The following is a 13,828-nucleotide window of genomic DNA, read 5'->3' on the forward strand; positions in this document are numbered from 1 at the left end:
CGCCCAGCCAGGCGCGGCGTCCGGCTCCTTGACGGCCACGCCCCGCGGGAAGAGAAGCCTATTGGGTGGTCACGCCTCCTCCTAAAGCCAGAACCTCATCCCGCTTTCCAGCCCACCGAGACCGCCCCGAACGGCTCCGCCTTTTTTAGCACTGGCTAGGGATAGACCCCACCCCGTCTGACTCCTCCAGGCCCCGCCCCTGACGCGCCCCCTCCCCGGGCTCCGCCCTTTCCGCGGAAAGCCAGCTGCGCAGCGGGTGGGAGCATCCCGGAGGCTAGGGGACGTTTCTGTCCTTCTGGCACACACGTGGGTTTTATGATTGAGGTCCTTGAGACAGAAGGGCCTCGAAACAAACTGGAGCTCGGCTAGGACCAGAACGCTGGCCCCAAATTCCCGGAGCGATGAGAGGCACAGGTCTGCTGTGCAGCGCTGTCCCCCGGGCGCCTTTCGCTCTCCTGCCTCTCGTGGCTGCAGGGGGCAGGGCCTCCAACACAGGATTGTGATTGATACCTACCCTTCCCCGCTTGCCAGGGGACTGACAAATTGAAACCTGGCCTGGTAGCCCCGCTTGTTCCTTTCATCCAACTTTCAAAATAGAAGGCTCCCCACCAGGGGCACACAGAGGTAGAATCCTAGCCACCTCTGCCTGAGTGACATACTTTGGGTTAGGGGGCTGGAGGTGGCCAAGGCCTAAGGCTTGAGGTCCCTTGATACAAACAAAACCCAGAAGTGCTTGAGCCAGTAATGCCCAGTGCTCAGACTTCGGTGGGGGAGGCCCATGCAGTTGAGGTTCAGTGAGTACTCAGACCTCAAGCCTGAAACTTGAGCCCCAAAGCCTGCAGCCATTAGCTAGCCTGTGCACATCTAAACTTGCTTCAGGCTCAAGGAGGCCCCCAGCAATGGCAGACACCCCAGATCTTATCAGGCCTCCACAGGTCTAAGAAGACCCCAAGGCTGAGCAGGCATCAGCATGTCCATGTTGGCTCCATGCAGGGCCAAGAATGCTCCAGGGGACCCTCGTCTGGCCTGAGCACCCTGAGGCCTCAGATGTGAGGCTTTGAACCAAGTAGATTAAAGCAGGCCTCAGGCCTGATTGGGACCCAGCAGGCCTGAGCAGGCCCTCTGCCTGCTCTGGAGCCCCCACCATAGGCAGATGGAAGCCAAGCTAAGTCTCCACCCTGGACTCTCGGGCTTGACACATTCCTGTGAAACACTGTGTAGCCACCACATCCTGGCCTATCCCCTGGAGGACTAGGGGAAGGAGGAGCTTCTCAAAGGCTGAGCCCATCTCATCAATGGCAGGTGCAGATAGAGTGGGAAACCATAGGGCTGAGGGGAAGGAGGCAGGAAGTGGGGTGGCCTACCGTGATAGTCTCTTGAGACCCTTCACCTCCCTAGGCCTCAGTACCCCCAGCTGTACCAGGACAGGATGTTCCAGGCCCAGGCGAAGCCTGAAAGCTCCCAGGGAGGCTCTGCTCCTCCCTCTCCTGCCCCCTCCTGCTATGGCCTGGCCTGGCCCAGCTTGGTCATCTGCCAGGAACAGCGCTATTGTTTGACTGGAAAAGCTGCTTCCTCAGCAGAAGGGGGGCCTCTCCCAGGGACACCCTGTCCTTGCCCTCACCAGTCATCAGGTTGTGACCGCAGTGCCTGCCTGGGCCCTCAAGGGCAGAGTTAGGTCTCCTGGAGCCCTGGTCAGGAGAGGAAGCTGAGTGAGGGGCTTTTGGTACAAATCCAGCTGAGGCTGGGTGGTTCCTTTCCCATTCAGCTCCTGTTTCCTCGTCTGTAAAATGGGGCTAATCGAGCCTATTTGACCAGTCCAGCCTGGCACTTGGCAAGTGCTCAGTAAATTGAAGGCGGCATTTTATCAAAGAACCACAATTCGCCCCCCTCCCTGAGGGCCTGGGCTGAGCCTGTGAGGACATTCATGGTGCTCCACCCCAGGCCCCGTCCCTGACCCCAACCCAGAATGAGCTCTCAGAAACTTACTAGAGCCTGAGGTGGCATCCAGGCCAGGCCTTGAAGGAGGAAGACCCTGAAACGTCCTCCTTAGGAGTCCCTGCCCCCTTGGTGAGTGGGTGAGGACGAAGGCCTAGGGAGCACACCCTGCTCTGCCCAGCACTGAGCTCCAGCCCTGGTGTCCCTCATCTGTGGCAGAAGGTAGACATAAGGCAGTGGGGATGGGGCAAGTGAAAATGGGGGTTAAGAATGGGGGCTGGCCAGGGACTTGGCATGTCCTCTGGCAAAGGTACCTCTCAGAGAGGCTCTGGTGCTGGGCTGGGGCCCAGGAGAAGGGGCTCTGTAGGGCAAAGAGAAGAGATGCTGAGCACCAAGGTGACCAAGGTGGTACCCCCTTCCCAGCCCCTAGCTGTACACGAGCTCTCTATACAAGGCTGTTTATTTCTGTACAAAACCATGTTTCTATTTTACACAAAGAACACCCCACCCTTTCCCCTCACACCAGCACCCTAACCCTGGGGAGCATCCCCCCAGGAGGGGGCTGAAGGAGGCCCCACCCCCTGGGCCCTAGCTTCTGCCCGCCCTGGCTGGGCCAGCCCAAGTGCCACTGTAAAGAAAATAAATAAGGAGGCTCAGCCAGAATCTGTGTTGGACCAGCCAGACTCCAGCCCAGCCCAGCTTGGGCCCTCAGGCAGCTTGGCCCTCAGAGGGTGGGCAGAGCCCAGGCAGCTTGGCCCTCAGAGGGTGGGCAGGCCGTGGAATGTCAGTTCATGAACCGTGTAGGTATGTGGAGACCCCGCCCTGGAGGCCTTAGCTGCCAGGGTTACAAGTAGGTGTCCTCACTCTCCTGGGACGTCAAGCTCTCCTGGGAGCGGTGGTGGGCTGAGACCTGGGGAGCCGAATCCTGAGGTGCTGAGTCCTTCGGGGGCACATGCTGTGGGGGACATGCATCTCCTGCAGCGGCCACCACCATGGCTTGATTCGGGGCTGGGGGCTTCTCCAGCTGCCCTCTCGCCTTCGTCTGTTTCCGCTGCTCCTTCTGGGCCTGCTTGGGTGGCTTGGGCTTGACTTTGGAGCCAGGGAGGGGGGCATCTAGGGGCAGGCGGATGGACGGTGAAGGTTGTAGGGCAGGCCGGGGACCAGGTTCTGCATCCAAGATAGCCTTGGCACCATGCAGCCTGGGCGGGGAGTGGCACTGCAGCTCACCCCGGGTCTCCTGCCAGCGCCGCAGCTGGATGAGGTGTTCGCGCTCAATCTGGCGCTCTGTCACGGGCAACTCCACCACCTGCAGGGGCAGTGTCACAGGCAAGTGGGCACCAAAAAGAAGCACCTTCCCCTTCTGCCTCCCAGCCTGGGCCCCCAGTCTTCCTCAGCATCCCCCACCCTTGGCCACTAAACGCTGACCTCAGGAAGGATGAGGGTCTAGTCCCAAGCTGCAGTCACAAGCCCCAGAGCTGAGTGCCAGGTGAGCTGGACACTTGAGACCCACCGCCTCAGAGGAGAAAGCTGCCCACAGCTTCACGAGTCCACCTGCCTGACTATGGGGCTAAAGGGGTAAGACCCAGACAGACAAAAACCTGCTGTCTGCCAACCTGTCACCCACCGCTGCCCAGGGCAGCCTGGCTGCTTAGGCTCAAATTCCAGCTCCACCTGGGTGGGTGACTTTAAGGGGAGTTGCTTAGTGATTCTGCCTCTGTGAGCCTCCATTTCCTTATGTGTAAAAGCTGGCCATGCATGTTCCACCTAATTGCCCCTGAGAGACAAGTATCCATAAAGAAAGAAGAAAGGGAAATAAGAGCTAAGGCTGCAAATCGGGTACCAGGGAGGAAGAGGGGGCCGTGGGTCAACACTCTTCTTCATTCCCAAGTGGCTCGGATCCAGAAGGCCCTGCAGAGCCAGGCCTCTCTGTGCCCCATGCTCCTCACCAGACAGAAGGATGAGGTCCACCCACATGTTCTGTGCCACCTAGCAATGGTCCTGGCATAGGTGATCCACCCTCAGGGGCTGAGGGTTAGCGGGACCCCCTTCAAAGGACCCCCACCTGTCTTCCTCCCTCCCCATGATAAGGGGCAGGCGTGGGCTGTACCTCCTGGACCAGGAAGGCCTCCTGCATGATCTTGGGGCTGAGGCTCCGCAGTTGCTCGATGGTCTCGTACTGGCCCTGGCAGGCTTTGACCTTCTCGGGGGAGCCCAGCGCGTGCTTCAGCAGCACCAACCCAACCCGGAAGATGATCTTGACTCCTGCATGGGGGATGGGCAGTAAGTACAAGGAGGCTTTTTGGGGTTTCTCTGCAAAGAGAGGCCCCACTGTGGGCTGCTGGGGACAGGGGTGCTCCCCTCAAGCCCAGCCCAGTACCTTCGCAGAAGAACATGTCCCAGACACGCAGCACAGAGCTCCAGGGCAAGGTTCGGGAGAAGGCGCACATGAACCACTCTGTCATATAGAGGAGCGGGTCAATCTTCTGACGGCTGAGGTGCTTGTGCGCCACCGGCGATACCTTCTGCAACAGCGAGAAGAGGATCTCCCCATCCAGCTGGATTGCCTCCTAGGGAGACATTGAGGCCACGGGACCATGACCGTGGGCTGCAGGAGCCAGGGCAGAGACTACACCCAAGCACCCAGCACCAGGCTCAGGCAGCTACCGCCTGCATGGTGTCTGCCTCTGCCAGGTGCTAGGATACAATGATGAGCAAACTGGAGCCAGCTGGTCCCCTGGGGGAGCTTATCCTGAGAAGGGTACATGAGCAAAAGAGGCTAGGGGAGGGGGAGGGGGCTGAGTGCCCCTAACAAGGCTGGAGCAGGACTGCTCTCAAGCATGTGCTGGAGGGTCTCGCCTGTCAGGGTCAAGGAAGCTCCCTGAGGGCTAAAAGCTGAAGGAAAAGAGAAGTTTTTAGGGGACAGCACAGGGAAGGGAGCTTCCAGGCAGATTTTAGCCTAGGCCAAGGCCAAGGGAGGGAGGAACTTAGTGCCCTGGAAGAACTTCAATTCTGCAAAATGGTCAGAGCAGCTAGAGGCTGAGATGAAAGTCAATGTAGAAGGGATAGCATCGCAGCCCAAGAGACCTAACCCTGGCAGGCCTTGGGACTTCAGTCTGAAGGCAACAGAAGGCCAGAAAGTTTTTAACCTGGGCAGGAGTTACTATGAAAGAAGGGCCTGGAGGGGCCACAGAGGGTGTCCAGCCCGGGGCAGGTCCCAGGCCAGGCTACACTCACCAGTTTCTCGCTGTAGTAGCCGGGCAGGTACTTCTCACAGATCTGTACCAGGCACCAGAAGGCTTGCTGTGGGCAAGAGAGACGTGAGGCCTTGCCGTTGGGGGTTCCCCACCCACCCCCCTGCCTGCCCGGGCCTGGTGGTACCTCAGCAGGCATATGCATGAGTAAGACAGCGGCAATGGGCGCTTGGGCCTGGCAGTAGCCCTCCTCGGGCCGGTACAGCGTGTAGGCCTTCAGCACACGGAATAGGTCCTGCTGGCTGTGGAGAGGCCAGGCAGAGCAGTGATGACCGGGGTGACTCCGCTACCCACGGCCTTCACCTACGCCCCACTAGACCAGCCTGCCTCAGAATCTGCCCCTCCCTTGAGAGGGAAGGTGATCTGCTGACCAAGGGGTCAGTCTCCTACTGGAGCACATGGAGTCTCACATGCTCAGAAGGAAGGAGGTGGGGAAGGTCTCCCCCATGACAGGGGAGGGCAGAGGCTCAAAGAGAAAACAGGGAGCAGGGCCAGGGCGGGATGAAAGGCTATGTCAGGGCTGGAAGTAGGGGCCCCTCACTCAGCAGCTATGGCCCCTTGGCCAGGCCAGCTTTGTCCCTGCATCTGTCTTGGTCCCCTTGCCTGCCCTATCTCTCCCCTGCATACCCTCCATTCACCCAATTCCCTCTATCCCTCTTTCTCCCCAACAAAACCTGTTTCCGGAAGAGGGCCAGGCCGGGCAAGCTCTAACACTCTGGAGTCAATGAGGAAAGCCCCCCCCAGAGGTAAGAGGAGATGCTAAGAACACACATCAGACTCAAACCAAAAAAAGGGAAATGCTAAGAGTGGAGTTGGGGGCACCCAGCTTCTGAAGCCCTGAACTCACTGTACCTCCTTAGACCCCTTAGAGACAGGGCCTAGAGCCACCTGTCACCTCGCAAGGCCCAGCCTGCTCACCCGTGGCCCCCCCGGGACACAAACATCTCATGGAATGGGAACTGCCGGTGCAGGTCACGCTCAATCACGTCCAGCCACTTGGGGTCACCAGGGGACATGTCCAGCTCCTAGAAGCAAGGGCACAAATTAGGGGCTGGGGAGGATGATGGTGGGCATTGCTGACAGGACATGGCTGCCCAGGGATTAGGGGAGGGGGCCCTCCACCAGGGGCAGTGCCCACCCAAGCCCATCACAGACTGGGCCTTCCCAAGGACAGGAAGAGAAGCTCAGGTAAGGATGCCTGGGCAGGGGCAAAGGGGCAAGGAGGGAAGGGCCCTGGAAACCTTAAACCTGGCTCTAGGAAGACTGATGCGGGCAAGACTGTCCACTCCAGCTGCGGTTGGAAGGACTCTAGACATTTCATTCAGGAGTCAGTTAGATACGTTATGTCACATCCTTAAAACAGAAGGCTGCTTCTCTGAGCAATAGCTACCAACTGTTCCCACTTCTCTGAGCCAGGTGCTAAGCTGGGCACAGGGTACCTGTGGGCCTCATTGATCCTGCTCCCCAACCTCCAGAGATAGGACCTATCATTACACCCTGTTCAAAGATGAGAAAACTGAATGTCAAGGCCTCATGGCTAGAAAAATGGTGGAGCTGGGACTGGAAGCCAGGTCTGATTCAGAGCCGTCCATCTCAGCTCCTCAGCTACGTGCCTCCCTGTGCAGGTGGCGTCACCTATCCAGGAAGCCGGGTGTGTGTGAGATCTGCACAGAGCTCTTTCTGGAAGGACATGACATCTGTCAAACCATTAACCTCAGATACTTCTCTGGGTGCCGAGTTTTCAACAAAGTTTTACTCTTTTCTTTGAACTTCCATGAACATTTTAGTATGTGCACCTTTAAAAAACAACAGAGCCATTACGAAAAGGAACATCTTTTCTTGGTCGTTTGAAATGTTCTCTACCTTGATTTGCATGTTGGTTACATAGATGTGTATTATTTATCAAAACTCACTGAACTGCATGCACATTCAAGATCTATGCACTTTACTGTATGTAAATTCATACCTCAATTTTTAAAAAAGAAAGAAAAAATAAATAAGGAGGAAGCCCAGAGGGCTGAGCAGGGAAGCAAGAGTATTCACCAGAGGAACCAGAATGTGCTCAAAGGCATGGCCCAGGCACTTTCATGGGAGTGTTGGTTTAAGTACAAGTTGCCTGCAGGGCAGGGGCAGCATCAGGGAAGGCCCTCAGGAGGGAGGCCAGGTCCTCAGCAAACATACCCAGTGGGCACAGACCCAGGCCCTGCCCTGACGAGCAGGTGACTTCATACAAGCCCCTTTCCCTCTCTGGCCCTCAGTGGGAGTGTCCTAGCATTAAGCTCAAGAACCTAGGGTGCCAGGAACTTGACTAGAGGGTAAGGACTGAGAGGAGCGGCTGACAGAGTGTTCAGGGCTGGAGGGGACAGGGAGGGGCTGGGGCCTCCACACAGAGCCCTAGAGCAGGCACATAGCGGAGAGGTGGATGCATGCCTCTGGGGCCCCACACACCCTTGTGATGGGGGTCTGTGTACTGTGCACCTCTAGGTACTGTCTGAGCGCCGTGCAGGTTTGCTTTTGTCAGAAAGGGGAAGAGGGCCCCACAAATTCTCCTAGCAGTTCCCATGAGGTAGGAACCCGAAAACCCCAAGTCAGTTCCTAGGATGTGTTCATCTGGCACTTCAGCAGCCTAAGGCACTTGGCCACACATGGCTGGTGAGAAAGGAAAAGGGGGTAGCTGCAGATAGGGCACTGGCAGACAAGCAGGTACCATGGTCACGGGGCCTATAGCCTCCACCAGCCTGAGGGGTACTGGCGCCATCATAAGGTGAAGCCAGAGAAGAAAGCCAGGTAAAAAAGGACAGGGAGGTCCTGCCTGCCCAAGGAAGGAGTAAGAAATAGCACGTGCAGGAGAAGAAGGAGCCACCAGGGCCTGCAGAGCCTGCCCTGAATGCTGAGGTTGGGATGGGCCACCTGGACTGGGTATTAAATGGAGGGCCCTGTGGGGAGAGGGCACAGAAACAGGTGCATGCTGCCATCACAGACCCCCACTATGCCCTGCCTCGGCACAAGACCCACAGCAACCAGGGGAAGCTCCCCATGCTTCCTCTGGGTCACCCCACAGGCAAAGTCCTTCCAGGTGTGCTCACAAACCATTCTTCCAGCCCCCAGGACTGTGCAGGAACCCATCACTCAGCTTCAGTGCAAGAAGGCCTTCTCTGCAAATCCACCTCCTCACACGAGCAACCTTCCAGACCCCCTGGGGGTGGCTGATTCTTCTCTGGAAGCACAGCTCTGCACACACATGCACACAGCTCTGCGTTCTGCTGCACACATGCTCACACTTGCTGAACCACACAGCCAGGAGGCTGACCAGGCTGCCCACGCTCTTGGCTCTCATGCCCTCATGCCTGGCTCTGGCAGCCTGATGTTAACTATAGACTTGGACTGGGGCTCCCACCCCTGAGCCTTCCGCTTTGCCCAGGATGCAGCCCCTCGAAATGGAAGAGATGTGGCCACTAGGAGGAAGACTCTGGAGTCAAGAGGCTGCTCCAGTGGGGCCTGGTATTGGTGCTCTGGGGAATAATCCAATCAGCCAGATTCAGACCTACCCCAGCCAGACACTCTACCAGCTTCCCTGCCCCTGCAAGTCCACGTGTTGCCAGCAAAAAGCTCTCGCCCTCTCCAGGTCAACAGCAGAAACTCTAGGCCACTTTGCCCTGCTCCTGCCCAGTCATCTCAAGGAACAGGTTTGGCAAGACAGGAGTGTTCACTGAAGAAGCATGAGATATGTCAACAAAGAGCTGGTGGTAGGCAGCTCTGCTCTGTCTCACTGTCTGCCTGTCACCAGTCCCAAGGACCTTCGAGAAACCCCGATGCCTGGGGCCAGATCTGGCAGGTAAGCCAGGGCAACCCCAGGGAATCCAACTGCTTCCCCATAGTTCCCTAGGGGAGCAGACTGGAGGAGCTGCCCAGCTCTGAATGGAGAGGTATTTTACTCTGGCCAGCCATGGGGCAGGGAGCAGCAGGAGGGATATCGGGACAGGAGGAGGGATGACAACAGAGGGCACCCTCTCTGGCCACTGACTGGCGTCTGACCCCTTGAGATACTTGGGCAGTTCCCTTCAGCCCCCTTGGGTTTGGCTCTGCTACTCCCAGGGCTGATGACCCCACAAGACACACAGCTGGGCTGTGCTGGCCAGGCTTGGACAAGGCAGGAGAAAGTAGAGGATGGGAGGCCAGGAGGCACTGAAGGACCTGTGGTCCTGCTGGTCAAGCCCCCATAGGCCCAGAGCACAGGGCCCAAGGCAGTCAGGGAAATGGTCTGAGTGTCCCCTCCTGATGACCAAGAGCAGGGAGGTAGCCTACTGAGCCCAGGAAAGCAAAACCTGAGTGGTTATCAAGAGAAAGAGCTGGAATAGGGGGTACCAAATCTGGCTATTCCACTGAGGGCTGCTCAGGGCTGGAGTCTCAGTTGTACAGAGCCTCCAGGAGACACAGGTACCCAGGACTGGGCCGGTCTGGCCTGCTGGGGCCTGGGCAGTTGGGCACATGACTGGAGGTTTCATGGACTGCTCATCCTGTGAGGTTCAGGTGAGCATATGGAGGACTGCTGCCATGGGGAGGATGCCAAGAGATGCGGAAGGGAGGGCAGGGCAAAGGAGGGGAAACTTACATCAAACTTTCCAGGGTTCTGCTGTAACTTCACCTTGCCTCCCGACAGGTACTGCCAAGCACGGCCCCGCAGAGAAGGCGGGATGCCCTTTTGGCACCGCAGACGAATCTGAAAATCAAAAGGACAGCTGAGCCCATGCAGCCACCCAGGCAGCTCCCCCAGCCCAGCCCCTCTGCCAGTACGTGGTGGGCCCTCAGTGCACACAGCATCGAGAGCAGAAACAGGGAGAAAAGAGGACTTTCGCCGGGCAAGGTGGCTCATGCCTGTAATCCCAGCACTTTGGGAGGCTGAGGCGGGTGTATCACCTGAGGTCAGGAGTTCGAGACCAGCCTGGCCAACATGGTGAAACCCCGTCTCTACTAAAAATACAAAAAATTAACCAGGCATGGTGGTGGGTGCCTGTAATCCTAGCTACTTGGGAGGCTGAGGCACAAGAATCGCTTGAACCCAGGAGGTGGAGGTTGCAGTGAGCTAAGATCGTGCCATTGCACTCCAGCCTGGGCGATAGAGCAAGACTCTGTTTCAGGGAAAAAAAAAAAAAAAAAAGGAAAAGGAACCATTACAAGTTGGGTGAACCCCATAGTCTGTCACCAGGGAGGGCATTGCACTGTGTGCGGCTCAGCTGCAGCCACAGGGAAGGTAGGTCATGAGATGAACCAGAATGTGCCCAGAGGTGTGGCCTGGACACTTTCATGCAGGTATGTTGATTTCAGCAGCCATGTGGCAGGACACCGCCAGCCTAGAGGGGAGAAATCTCAGCAGAACTCAGAAGGAAGATGGGAGCTGCTCAAATGGCTCCCTCTTTGTTTTGGTCAAGAATCCCGTCTCTCTTCTCATTGACCCTGAGCTCCCAACATCAACAGCCTGGGGCATAGGCAGCTGGCCTGAGTGTGAGTCCTGACCTCAGCCCTTGCTAAAATGGCTCAGGTCTTCCCTGCCACTCATAGAATGGGAGAAGTGAGGGAGGAAGTGTTTGAGGCAGCTCATGACCCAGAGCTAGTGCTCAATTCTGGCTAGCTGTTTTTATCAGGAAGTTTTCACTGGCAAAACTCAATTTGAAAAACTATCAAAACGATCATGTCTTTTACAAATGGGGCATTGAGGATAGGGGAAAATTTGTGGGGTAAATTTCATCACACAAGCAGAGTGGGGGTAAATTTTTCATACAATCAGAAACCCTACTACCTCCTAGCTGCACCGCACAGGCTGGAGGGATCCAGCCCTGTGTACTTTCTACATCACCAGTGGGCTCCTCCTGGGCTTGGGACCAGAATGAGGCTCTGAAGGCAGTTGCCCTGACCCGTCAAGGTGGGCAAGGAAAAAGGCAGAGGCATCACTCCTGTTAAATGCTGTGGTGGGGGAGGGGTGAGATGGCCAATGATACTCCCTCAACCCCTGCACTAAGCAGCCTGACCTGGGATAAAGGGGATGGGCACTCAGGGCATGAGAAGAACATCTGGATGTGGGTTTGAATCTAGTGCTGACTTTGAGCCAACCACTTCTCAACTGTAAGATCTGAATAATACCTTCTACTGTGCAGAGTTGTCCAAGGAGTCCATTAGAGAGGGAAACTGTGCTTAGTGTGGGGCCTGACACAGTCTGTGTTCAGTAAGCAATGGCTTCCTCTCTGCCCCTCCATCCCAGGAGGATGCTTGACACAGAAGCCCAGGACCTTAGCTCGCACCTAACTTCCCCTCACCTAGAAACCCCCTTCAACAGTCCCACTGGAAGCTCTCAGAGGAGGGAGTACAGAAGCCCTGGCCTTCCTGGTGACCAGTGCAAACAAGAGAAAACTTTCCAAGGGTCAGAGAGAGTCAAGAACCAGGAAGGAGCCAGGCAGACAGGCTGAGGGTGGTGGGGGAAGAGTAGCAGTGGCTGGTCACAGGTGCCAAGTGAGAGCTTCTGGGACTGCCTAGAAAGGAGGCAGAGGAAGGGGGCTGAAGGGAACTGCCCTAGACGCAAGGAAGAGTTTCCTGCGCCTATGGGACAGAGGTCTCCTTAAGGAAGCCAACTTGGGCAGGCTTTGGCAAAGGGATGTTCTTTACCTGAAAGTCACAGGCCCTTCAGGCTCTCCCACAGAGCTAAGCTCAGCAAGAGGCAGCCCCACATCATCACAGCCCCCATCATACTTGGCCTTCTCCAGGAGAGCCCTGGAACACTTCGGGGGGAGCAAAGAGCTGGCAGTACAGCCAGCCTTTCCCACTCTTGCCTCCTCAGCATAAAGGTGCTGGAGGGGGTCATCCCTACCCTGCCTGCCTTAGGGAAGATGGTAGGGACCAGTAAGGATAAAGCATGGGAAAGTATTCCCAGAAACCACAGAGGATTACCATTCTCTGAGGCCAGGCCTTGGGAAAGGAGTTCTCTGATGAAAGCTGAGTGAGGCCACACCCTTGCCTGCTGAACTCTGTGAGGGCAGGGCCGTTGCTTAAGCCTACCCAAGGCAGGGCCCTGCGGGAAGACAGCATTCCAGCCCCGGCTCTGCCTCCCTGCAGGAACAGAATTCTGTCCTAGACATGGCTGGGAGTCCCAGAAAGGAAGGCACCCTCCCAGCAGGACTACGTATGAGTCCAGGAGAAGTGTTGAGTCTGAGCCCACTTCCTGAAACAGGTATTATACTTCCTGTGCCACGACTTCCTGACCAGAGGGAGAACTCAAGCCTCCACAGGCAGGCTGGAAGAGCCCCGAGGGCAGGGCCCAGTATGGCCACAGCTGAGGTGGCAGGAGGGACACCCAGTGGGTGGTTCCGGGCTGGAGAGAAGCAGTGGATTAGGGCCTCTGGGCACGGTAGATTGAAGCACTTCCTGTGGAGGCCTCAGCTGAGCAGGGGCAGGGGCAGGTCTCGGGCTCTAACCACAGTGCCAGGAAAGAAAAGGGGAAGTGTCAGCTGCTACTCTGCTGAGAGGTGCTCCCCAAAGCTCGCCTCTGGAATCCCTATTTTTAAGAACACGGAAGGTCCCTGCCAACCCCCAGTCACCATAACAGATTGCTGGAGAGCAAGCTACAGCTCACAGTAAGAGCCAGAGGAACGATGAGGCAGGGAAACAGAGCCAGAGTCAGGCAGGAAGCAGCTGAGGAATAACTGTCTTAACATTGTTTTTTAAAAAAAGAGATAGGCTGGGTGCGGTGGCTCATGCCTGTAATTCCAGCACTTTGGGAGGCCGACGCACATGGATTGCTTGAGCTCAGGAGTTCCAGACCGGCCTGGGCAACATGGTGAAACCCCATCTCTACAAAAAATACAAAAATTCGCCAGGTGTGGTGACATGTGCCTGTGGTCCCAGCTACTTGGGAGGCTGAGGTGGGAGGATCACTTAACTCCAGGAGTTCGAGGCTGCAGTGAGCCAAGATCATGCTGCTGTACTCCAGCCTGGGTGACAGAGTGAGACCCTGTCTCAAATAGATAGATAGGTAGATTAGATTAGATTAGATAGATAGATAGATAGATAGAGAGAACAAGCAAGAGCCCAGGTCTGGGTGAGCCTCTCCTCTCATAGCACAGGGCTTCACCATCTATGATACAGTCTACAAAGCACTTACCACCACTTCGTGGGGAGCAACAGGATTATCACTCCCACTTGGCCAAAGAAACTGAGGCTGAGAGGGTGAAGTGACTTGCCCAGAAGTTCCACAGTTAGCCACAGGTGTGAAGAGAGGAAAGGAGTGTGGCTGGGCCCAAGTCTATATGCCTGACTGTCAGTCCTGAGCTTTCTGTGAGGCCCTGCAGCCAGCTGTGCCAGCCTGGACCAGATCAGAGTGTCAGCTGATGAGAGTGGGCAATAGGGTTCATTCTGTGCATTAGGAACTTGTACAGAGAGACCCTAGCTGTAAGGCTCGGAACAGGCCTCCTCTAGGCCAGGTGGTAACACCATGCTGAGGGCAGCCAAGGACATCAACACACACACACACACACTTAAGAGTGGTGGGCAAGAATGTTCCCACAGGGCAATAGAGCTAGTGTCTAAAGACAGCCTAACTTGAAAAGGACTACTGGGTGATTTCATTTTCGTAAGACTGTTATTAAAGTGTGAGG

At 56.5% G+C, this 13,828-nt stretch overlaps 1 protein-coding gene across 2 annotated transcripts in view; it reads right to left on the bottom strand.

The window, feature by feature from the left end:
• Nucleotides 1-2,671: 2,671 nt before the first annotated feature.
• Nucleotides 2,672-13,828, bottom strand: part of TBC1D10A (TBC1 domain family member 10A) — a 34,370-nt gene continuing 23,213 nt past the window's right edge. Inside the window, exons 1-8 of one of the 2 annotated variants that reach the window (XM_030816095.1) lie at nt 10,390-12,315; nt 9,799-9,906; nt 6,105-6,211; nt 5,314-5,428; nt 5,170-5,235; nt 4,313-4,502; nt 4,043-4,197; nt 2,672-3,241 (exon numbers count right to left, since the gene is read on the bottom strand). In XM_030816095.1, the coding sequence (XP_030671955.1) occupies nt 2,780-3,241; nt 4,043-4,197; nt 4,313-4,502; nt 5,170-5,235; nt 5,314-5,428; nt 6,105-6,211; nt 9,799-9,906; nt 10,390-10,401 (1,215 nt within the window). In that variant the 5' untranslated portion in view covers nt 10,402-12,315 and the 3' untranslated portion in view covers nt 2,672-2,779. Of the gene's footprint in view, nt 3,242-4,042; nt 4,198-4,312; nt 4,503-5,169; nt 5,236-5,313; nt 5,429-6,104; nt 6,212-9,798; nt 9,907-10,389; nt 12,316-13,828 lie in introns of those variants that run through there. The other variant, XM_030816096.1, reaches the window with a different exon arrangement.

Source organism: Nomascus leucogenys, chromosome 7b, assembly GCF_006542625.1.
Source record: "Nomascus leucogenys isolate Asia chromosome 7b, Asia_NLE_v1, whole genome shotgun sequence".
NCBI classification, from domain to species: Eukaryota; Metazoa; Chordata; class Mammalia; order Primates; family Hylobatidae; genus Nomascus; species Nomascus leucogenys.